The 11,306-nt window shown below is 32.0% G+C and overlaps 1 protein-coding gene across 1 annotated transcript; it reads left to right on the top strand.

Moving 5' to 3' along the window:
• Positions 1-225: 225 nt before the first annotated feature.
• On the top strand, positions 226-9,127 carry LOC132743141 (G-protein coupled receptor GRL101-like; the record flags this gene model as incomplete). The annotated part of the gene is made up of 7 exons (XM_060731667.1): positions 226-401; positions 2,600-3,109; positions 3,507-4,560; positions 6,011-6,540; positions 6,847-6,974; positions 7,154-7,202; positions 8,784-9,127. Coding segments are annotated over 7 exons (2,776 nt in total), but the record flags the coding sequence as incomplete, so codon positions are not given.
• Between the last annotated feature and the right edge of the window lie 2,179 nt (positions 9,128-11,306).

The raw sequence follows: 11,306 nt of genomic DNA on the forward strand, positions 1-11,306 counted from the left end.
CTTCATAAAGGTTGTTTGGGCTGCAGCCTCGACTGTTTTCCAGAAAAATGAAAAATAAAATAAATAAAAAAAAAACAAATAATTTATTTTTTGGCAGTTTCTAATAAGTCACTGGACATAAATTATTTTGTTGCACTAAAATACGACAATTCAATGCCAAACAAAATATTTTGTGAATGACTCCCAACAATACCAACTAAACCTGGGCAAAACACAAATTTAAAGCCACCTTAGTCCTGATTATCTACTACGCTTTAATCTTTTAATTCTACATGTGATTTCAGAAACTTTCAGTTGTCCTGTAAATACAGTTAAGTGCCCAGGCAGTTATTGTATTGAACAACGATTTCTGTGTGATGGTCACTCTGAATGTCCTAGAGGAGAGGATGAAAAAGATTGTAGTAAGTGACTAAGATTTATACTTTTCTTTTCATTTGTGATATTTGTTTAAAACCACTTTTACAACTATTCAGTCGTGTACGTCTATTTTGATAAACAGTCATTTATTTATTGATTGTTCAGGAATAGATGTTAAACGGAAAATGTGTTTTTTCCAAACTAATCACCTGGTACAAACATACATTTAGCAGTATTATTTGGCAATATAGACCTGAAACTCAATTTGAAACTGACAGAGAGTTTCACCGAGCTTGTTAGTGAAGAGTTATGCTTGTAATTGTAAATTATACATACATGTATATACCGCTGTACCATACATTAAAACACATAAATGGCTCAAATGGATAATATTGCCAAACAATATAGATATCTTCAAGTCGACCTGTTGCGCTTATTTTCGAAGCTATAACTGTAAAGGTTTGTTTGTATCCCCGGATTAGCTCTTATAATACTCTTTGTTCCGGAGTAAGTTTATTTTTATGTTCCAGAACTATCATTCCTTACTTTACATCAATACTAACTGTTCTTTCTGAATAACCCGAAACAAAGCAAAACAACATATCTTTTGGGTTTCAGCATAGAATACTGTCATTTTTTTAAAGGGTTTTTTTTAAATTTGCAAAGGGGCATCAAAATTTTTTATAAGGGGTCCGGACGATCCCCCGGCGAAGATTTTTGTCAGAACCATTGATTATGCCATTTATTTTAATAGTTAATTGTATCAAGAATCGTGTGGTATTAATTATCAGTCTCTTGCAGGCAAAATGTATAACTTCTGGTGAGGTTTTCCAGGAAAGTCGGTTAATATGTGGATCGCCTGCTGAAATATGATAAAAAAAACTTGACATAAGGAACCAGAAAAAATGACAATGATAAAAACATAAAAATACTCATGAAAATGTGGATTTGTTAAATACTAAAAAACTTTTCAAACCTATATGAACAATTATTCTATTGAACTAAAAAGAAAAAGCAGTATACCAACGGTGAAACATAATCGTATCCTGAATGTAATTGCTACAGATGTTTTGTGTTGTAATTCTTATTGTATTGAATTTTTATAATATTATCTGTTTGCAATTGTTACTTTTACATATGTCATAATATAACACAATCAAAAATCACTGAGTCATGTTTGGTTGCGTAAAAAAATATAATCGAAATTTTGGCGAGAGTTTACTTTAAAAAGAAGTTAGGGCTATTTTACTGTATACGTTTCATCGGCTATTTATCGAAATTTAGTTTTGAGCTTCCAGACAAGTCTTCTGTGATTCCATAAATTCAGCGGTACTCCGACTTAAACAGAGCGATGTAAAATAAAATAAGCTTCTATTATTTATTCAATAGTATACTGTGACGAGTCTCTCGCCAAAGTAAGACCGTTGAGAGAAAATGCAATATTATATATATAATATATAATCACTCTTATATGATAAACCTTGTTGAAATTTAACATTCTTGAAACTCATTATTTAACCAAAAACATATTTGATTAACGTGAGGTTTAGCACGCTTAAACCAGTTTAAACTCTCCAGCAGTTTAACTACCACTGGTTGTTTCAAGGCGGTACCCGTCTGTGTTCCTTCACGTGTTTTTCATGTCTGTAATGTTATTTGTTTTTAATGTTTACATGTTTTGCGATGTCTGCCTTGTAGGATTGCCGTTTACGGTAGGTTTTTTTCTACCCCTCCCCGCTCATTTTTATACCACCTCCTCTTTTCACCCTTACAGCCCTTATCCCTTTAATTCACATATGGGCCCGTTTTAGTTTATATTATTTCGCACATTGCGTGTCCCTCTCCTTTTGACGCCCTTATGTCCACTCAAGGTTTTTGTTAGGTGCCTTCTTGGTGCCCTACTGGGTTGTGTCGGGGGGCCGAGTCCTGAGAACTTTGTTTTTACCTTGTTGGTCTTTATTGTTTTTTTAACGCCAGTGACGCTATTCCGACTTACATCTGAGTTTCATTCAGATTTTGTTTTCTGTTGTCTCGAATTGGTGCAATATTATAATGCATACAATGTAGAAAGTTTTCAAAGGTAGATAGTAGATTTATTAATACAAAAACTTACAACATATTGTCGTTGGCAAAATTTTCTTTCACTTTAGTCACACTCCTAATCGCCGTGAGTAACGATATCATACACGTTCTAGATTTTTAGATTATATTCTCTGATTTTTTATTTGATTTCTCATTGCAGCTTGTATAGACTCGGAAAGAGAAGTAATTTTATTTGTTGAAGAGGATAACTCTGAGACCAGAGAAACAGCAATGCATTTAGCCAAACAATTCATTACAAGCACTGAGAAAAGTATCGTAAAATTGTTTTATTTTAAGAGTTTGCCCAGACCAATGGATTTTAACATTACATACAGGTTGATTAGAATAAGAGAAGAACATGTAAATCAGGAATGGGAAAGTAAATGCAAGTACAAAACAATGGCAAGAGACTTTCTTAAAAATCTGCAGTTTTCAAAAGCAGGAAAAAGAGGGATTATTGTGTTTGAGAATAGTAATGAATCATCAATTGTTGCCAACCTAGTATTGTCCAATCTTTCAGAGCCAGCGTTTTCAATTTATCGCGTGATAAAAGATTTCAATTCTTCACTTTATAAACATAACGTATACAAATTTGTAAAAGATGTTCACATCAGTAAATGGAGTTCACTATTTTCGACTGGATTTAGACGATTTCCAGAAATATGTAAAGGTGAGGAAAAAATAGACATATTGACATTGAGAGATATCTACAGTAGTAAGAGAATGCTGGTTGAATGACATTTTCATTAAAAATATGTACATCATGAATCGTTCAATAAATTAGTTTATTTAATGAAACAAATGCATTCACAGCCGTGTCAGATTTTTTTCTTTCAAAATTTTGACATTTAAATTTTTGAAAGGGTTAATGTCCTTGTTGTTTATCTGACTGCTTGGGTAAATTTTAGAATTCCGGAAATATAACCGTCATCCAAAAAATAAACGAAATTAAAAACAATGAAATATTTGTTATAAGATCTTATTAATGCAAGCGTTTATTATACTTAAACAGTATTATTAATATACCAACTTAGCCAAACGTAATACCTAATCTGCTTACGTTTCAGAGGCTTCATACGTACCATGTGCTGGAATGTTCAGATGTTCTTCTAGCAAGCAATGTTTACCACTTGAGCAAGTATGTGATGATGTAATACATTGCAGAAATGGTGATGATGAACGGCTTTGTGATTCTGTGTGTCCTAGTCAATGTTCTTGCATTGCTGACGTTATCAATTGTAAGGCGGCCAACATTTCCATGTCTGAAATTTCGCCACCATTGTCAATGTCAATGCAAACTAGGAGTGCTGATATAAGTAAAAATCCAAAGATAAAAAAAATACTCAGAAAAAATTTAGGTTTTCCTTACATGTTACGACTTAATATGTCGTCGTGTGACATTTATGACATTGATGAAAAGGCCTTTTTTGATTTGAAAAATCTATTATCACTTGATCTAAGCAACAATAGGATCAAGTCGTTACCCGATAAAGTATTTAGCAAGCTTCGTAATCTAGCATACCTGAATCTTGATGGAAACAACGAACTGACAGAGATTTCACCGACAGCTTTTAAAGGTTTAAAAGCGATAAGAAGTTTGAAGATTTCAGGCACAAACTTAAAAAAGATTAGCTCACAAACGTTTTCTGGCTTACAGTTGGACTCAATAGATATCTCGTACAACAAAATTGAGGAAATTGAAGATTATGCCTTTAACAATTCTTTAGTGCATAAAATTAATTTTGAAGGCAATAAAGTGATAAAATTCGGAAAATTTATGTTTAACGGCGTTTCATCACTTCGGGAGCTTCGAACGCCTGCATTTAAATTCTGTTGCATCCGCCCTTGTTATGTTTCTGAAGAAGATTGCAAGCCATTAAAGAATGAATTTTCTTCATGTGAAGATCTGATGAGAAATTCTGTCCTTCAAGCAGTTCTTTGGATAGTAGGGGTAGCTTCATTGTGCGGAAATCTTTCATCAATCATATACCGTCTTGTCTATGATCGTGAAAGGCTAAAAATAGGTTACGGAATATTTGTAACTAATCTTGCATTTGCCGATTTTCTGATGGGTGTATACTTAATTACGATAGCAGTGGCTGATTCACTTTACAGAAACAGGTACTGATTCATTACTGATTCACTCTACATAAACATATGCTAATTTTCTATTTGTCTAGTAACATAAACAAAGGTTATATCTGAACTGTTCCTTGATTCATCAGAGAGAAATAACTTAACATTGCAAATGTAATGGTTTCTACTGATGCACAAAATAGTAGAGGCGAACTATTGTAATAATCCTGTGTCCGTTATCTGTGGCTCGTCATAAATATTTTACTAAAACATGTTCTTAATAACCACATTGCCAAAAGTAATGAAGCTATACATGAAATTATCCTTAGGTAGTCTTCTATAAAATGGTCAGACGATTCCGTTCTGCTTAATTTAATCTATAACTAGAAACACTTCTACACGATCCGGTAGATTGTAATGAAACCTTTCACAAATGACTATTAAGTAGTCAGTTCTTTTCAAAGATTACTAAAATCGTTCAGCAATGTTGAAAAAGATAGCCACAAATTAAAACAAGTCTTAAATGATATATTTTGGCCAAAAGTACTGAAACTATATAGTAATCCTATGCTTAAGTTGTCCGGATCGTTTCGTCCGCTAAAGAGGGTGATAAAATAGGAACATGAGACTTTGTAGCTCTCCTAGAAGTAGCTTAGCCAAACGTGATGAACACGTACAGGAATGATCCTTAACTAAATTAAGAAATTGTATTAATCCGCTATACAAGATGACGGCCAGAGCTGAAAAAGGAAATCTTTAAACGACGTTCCAGGACATAGAAATCACTTTAAATTACATCTACAGTCGATAGTTAGATTTTATTGAAGCTTTGAAGAAATAATTTGTAAGAAGTCCTAAACTAAATTGCTTATTAAGTAATTCCAGTTTGCTGAAAGGGCCATCAGTGTTAAAATACACCTACTAATGACACCTAGACTTGGTAGTTTTGGTGAAACTATACAAAAAGCGATCACAAAAAGTTACATATATTAATGAAATAGTTCGACTTTGCTGAACAAGGTCTTAAATAGACGTAAGCTTTTTACGACAATCTCGAATAATGTCAAGCTTTAAATGAACATCCTCTGGTACAAGTTCTTAGGTATATTTAGGGAAGCTGGTCGTTAGAACGCTGAGATTCGTCCATACATGTGTTGAATTTAGTTAAAGCAGAAAAAAAACAAATAGAGTTATTTGAACCACACATGAATTTACTATACCCAATAAGGTATTGCTTTGAAACTTTGAATACTTATTTGTGACCATCATCCCCACTTCAAGACAAATACTCATAATCTCAGGCGCTCTTTCAGCTCATAATCTTTTTAATATTTTGGTGTCAATATTATCGTTATGTATATATGATTATTTTTTCATTCGAACATTTTTGGAATAAATTTGCTTTCAAAGACTATGTATAAGGATAAAAACTATATTTACAAGAAAGCTGACCAATTGTTTCTTAATTGTTCATTGTATGATTCTGTTTTTTTAGATACATATTTATGGATGATCAATGGAGAAACAGCAACTGGTGTGTTTCTGCTGGGGTTCTTTCTACAATTTCATCTGAAGCAAGCGTTTTCTTTCTTTGTTTGATAACATTGGACAGACTTTTAGTTATCAAGTTTCCATTTGGAACAGTAAGGTTTGGTCCTATGAAGGCGTACATTTGCTGCGGAATTTGCTGGCTAATTTCCATAATCCTATCCATCATTCCAGTTTTTTACACAAGTCACTTCCAAAACAAATTCTACGCTAAAACAGGAGTATGCATTGCATTGCCTCTAACTAGAGATAAACCCCCAGGTTGGATTTATTCTGTGTCAATTTTCGTTGGCTTGAATTTCTGCACTTTTATTCTTGTCGCTGCGGGACAAATTTCCATATTTTCAGAACTTCGACGAGCAACATCAAGTATGCAGAAGACACAGAAATCTAGGAAACGTGATTTGAAAGTTGCGAGGAATCTTATCCTCGTCGCAACGACTGACTTCCTATGTTGGTTTCCGATAGGAGTGATGGGTAAGGTCTCGAGCAAACCTGAGGTTGATAACCTTTCTATGTTATACCTGCATGATATTAAGTCCATGTAAATGAAAATTACTAACTTTCTTTTACACTCTAGGATGTTGCGATGTTCAAGGAAATACACAATAATTGTTTCTATATCTTTAAATCTGTATCTATTATATTGTTCAAGTTAAAAATGAATGTATATGGTTTTATTCTGTCAAAGAATTTGCTAATTGTAAGACTTAATCTAAAATATTTTTGAAAACGGTCAAATTTAATAAAACAGTGTCAATAATGTACAAATTCTCGTTTCAGGTATTTTGGCATTGAATGGATTTCCGATTCCAGGGGATGTTTATGCATGGTCAGCCGTTTTTATATTACCTATTAACTCTGCCCTAAATCCGTTTTTGTATACAGTGACAGCAATAATAGGGAAGAAGGTAATGATATAACTTTGACTAAATCACTCCAGTCTCCTTGATTAATACATTGAATTAAATAGTTATGAGAATGTTACGCGCATCATTGTTTTGTGACATGGGATGTTAATGTCTAATATTTTTGCAGGTAGCTAGTTAACTATCCGTTTCAAAATCAAATGTTCCTCTTTTACTTGTAGAGTTTTAACCCAAGCCTTGATGAGCAAAGTAGAACGGTGGTCCAGAGAGGCAAGTACTTAAAATTAGTTTCAATTTTGTGATTCTATTTTTAACAACATTTTATGATTAAGTAAAAAGCAACTATAGTAAATCTTTGTATAAATTCATGACGAGTATGAGCAGATGTTACATTGTATAATAAGTTATCTTTGTCACTAAATATTTCACAGTAGTTAATATTTTAGAAACAATAAATACAAGTGAATACCATATACGATAAGACTTCATATAAATACGACACGCTGTTTGATATAATACGATGATTTACATACAACATAATTATGCCAATACTTTTATCGTATTATCACGTTATTAGTGCTTTTGTTAATTTTATGCTGTTTGCAGTGTTTGTAAAGATAAAATCGATAAAATCCAATACAAAAATGAAAGTATTATGTACAGAATTTCCGATTGATTTATAACATTACTCCGATTTCTTGATTGTGGCATAAATCAATGACTTTGTTTGTTGTTTGTTTATTGTGTTTATCGTCAATTTATTACGTCAATTTTATCGAATGACTAAGGTCAAAGCTAGGTGGTCGATCCAAGTGACAGGCTTCAGTGGTAACTTACTAGTTAATCCCCTACCGGTTTACCGGAGGGAGCGTTAGGTTTACCCTCTGTCCGTCCGTCCGTCAGTCTGTCAGTCCGTCAGTCCGTCCGTCCACAAAACTGGAACCCGCGATAACTTGAAAAGTACTGAAAATATTTTTATGAAACTTGATATATGGGTAGATGGCAGTATGGAAAATATGCACGTCTTTTTCTTTTCTTCCTATGTTGAAAATTCTGGTTGCTATGGCAACAAATAGGCTGAAAATATGGCAAATTTTACACATAAACTGGATCCAGTGATAACGCAAAAAGAACTGGAAATATGTTTATGAAACTTGAAATATGGGTAGATGGCAGTCTGGAGATTATGCACGTCTTTTTCTTTTCTTCCTAAGTTGAAAACTCTGGTTGCTGATGGGTAGATGGCAGTCTTGAGATTATGCTTGTCTAATCTGTTCTTCCTATTTTGAAAAAATATTGGTTGCCTTGGCAACAAGTAGGCTTAAAACATGGCAAATATAACAATATTTGTGATTAGTCAAAAAGAGCTGAATATTTTTATAAAATTGCATCTTTAATTCAAGAGTTATCTCCTTTTTAAGAATTTTGCTTTTAAAAATGTTATATTTTGGTAACAGGGATGTTTCAAATATTAACTTTAGAGTGTCCTTCAGTCCGTCTGTCTCTCTGTGCATAGAAACTGTTTCATGTGATCACTTTTAAAGAACTTTTCCAACAGATTTACTTAATATAGAGAAAAATTGAAACATTAGTGAATGGCCAATGGCCCTTCAGAATGTTGATGGGGTTCTAACCAGTAGGTGACTTATGGATTGCTTGCAATACTATGATAATTGCTTGTTATTACTAGTTTCTCCGCAAGTCAATGGCTCTTAATCCCACATGATGTCTTAATCACTTGTTATGACAACATGTACGATGATCGAACCAGCATTCCTTGGATTACTTATACAATGCTCAACCAATTGAGTTAGCGGACGTATAGTGTAATATTACATGCTTTTGATTCAGAAATTGGCACCGCTATTCTAGAATACCAGGAATTTAGTAGCTCCGTGAGGATGAAACGTGAACTTGTACCAGTTGGGACGATGCGCAGTATACAAGAACTTCTTGATGACAAGAGATGTTTGTCTGTTAATATCGTTACAACTGTATCCAAACAACTTGCCGATTATCTGCGCCTATTACATGAGTCGTTCCTTGTCATTGACCAGATAAACGAGACAAACATTTACATTAAAGTTGATAAAACAAAGGTACTCATTTACCTATTCTATACTTATATAAAAACTCTATATGAGGAATATCAATTGTGCAAAAATCATTATATGAAATAAACTGCTTTCTGTGGTTTGTAATGTCAAAATCTTTAGATAAGTACATGTGAATACTGAAAGAAAAGATGTTATCCAGAACTCGGCATAGGTTGTTTGATCCAAGCTAATTCGTAGGTACAAACACATTTTTATCGTTACAGATTTACATACCTATCACAATAGATATTTTAGCCTTCAAAGCTGTAACTGTAAATATTTGTTTATACCTACGGATTATTTGGAAATAACCCAAATATTCTTAATTCCGGAGGAAGGCTATTATATATATTGTACATGTATTTAAATGTTATTCACATAGATCATATTACTTTTGCTCCATCACTCATATTGTTTGGAACTAAGTCTGTATTATTCTACATAAATCGATACGAAAACTTTTACATGAGCAAAAAACTTGGTAATAGATTTTAGACTAGCAAAAAACAAAACAAACACAAAAAAACCCACAAAAAACAACAACAAAAATAACGAAGAAAAAACAAAAATAAAACATAAAATGAAACGTAATTATACAATACCGGTAGTTGACACATTCCGACAATGACATAGTGAAAGGCTTAATTTTCTGCGGTTTTTAAATCTGCGGTGTCCTTAATAACCGCAAAAATAGCAGAAATAAAGTTCCCGCAGAAAAAAGTACTTATACGGTATATAAATTAAAATAAAAAATATACCTTTATTTACATTTATAGTATAAGGTATCATACAAAACAAAAGGCTATTAATGAGTTATATATGGAGGTTAAAGGCAAGTGTGAGATACATGATCCGAAATTACATATATTTATAAAGCAGATAAAAAATGTTCTATAACAAACTATAATTATTCATCATATAAATGTTTATATTATGTGACAGTTGGTTGTTTCAAATACAAATAATTAATTCTGAGGTTGTCACAAGATCTATTTTTTAATGTTTGTAGGTTCGCTTCAATTAAATTGTTGTATTAAAAAAGGGTGTCCTACAAATACACAAAAGGCATTTTTAATAAGCAATATAATAAAAGCAAAATAGAATAGCAAACATAAGCAAGCACAAGGAAACAAAAGCCAATTAATTGTTATTAACTTGATACTTAGATAAATGTAAATAAAACTTATGAAGTTATGGAAAAAATTCTTTATATAAAATATAAAAACTCAAAGTCAGCTGTGATTATCTTTTACAAATCCCGCCAAACATGAAAAAATGAGATGTTATTTATTTGTTAGCCAATGAAACGTCAGTTAATTTTGACCTCTCACACAAAAGTTAGTGTTTATTAGATTTACTTATCATGATATATTAACTATTATCAGGTATGAGGTTACAAAACTTATTGACTAACAGGTCAGACTAATCTATATAAATTACACACTATAAGAATTAAATCAAGAAGATTTTTATCAACATTATTATTCATATCATTATTGTAATATATTATTTATCAAAACATTCAAATGATACTTTTCTATTTTTATCAAAATGTGAAATACTTATAATAAAATATGCCCATTGAAGACCAATCTAGTTTAAGCGATTAATAAAAATAACTATATTGAAGCTTACATTATTTAATAACGTTGTATTTTCATAACATAACATATTTGAGCATTCCACATTCTTTGTTGATAAAAATAACTTTATGAAAATCTACAATGTTTTATAACATTGCATTACATGAGATTTGTAAGCATTCCAAATTCTTCGTCGATGACATTTAGTATATGTTATTTAACAAAATTTAATTGCATTGAATGGTCGTTACAAACACACATAAATAAAGTTAGATTTTATAAAACCATTTTTGTTATCCTGTTCTCACACCACGATGCCTTTAAAGTCAATAATTTTAATACAATTTAATCTTGTAGCAAACAAATATATACATAAGTCGTCATATAGTTGTTATATATTTGACTAATTATTTTACTTAACTTTAGAGAATTGTTTCTCTCTTATTGTGTTTTGTTCTATGAGAACAAGTTGATTGCATGTGCAAAGTTGTTGACCATTGGTTAAAGTGACATTATGCTCATATTTTCATAGTCAAGTTGAGCTGAATTGACTTTATATTTCAAAATGGTGTTCGATCGACCAACAGTTGATTTTGAAAAATGTTTTGGATAAAATTATAAATCTGCCCAAAATTTAAAAAGACTGCCCCACTCTTTTTATAAACTAAGCGTTATAGGTAAATTCTTACGGATAT

This window comes from Ruditapes philippinarum, unplaced genomic scaffold, assembly GCF_026571515.1.
Source record: "Ruditapes philippinarum isolate M1 unplaced genomic scaffold, ASM2657151v2 ctg22587_1_1_1_1, whole genome shotgun sequence".
NCBI classification, from domain to species: Eukaryota; Metazoa; Mollusca; class Bivalvia; order Venerida; family Veneridae; genus Ruditapes; species Ruditapes philippinarum.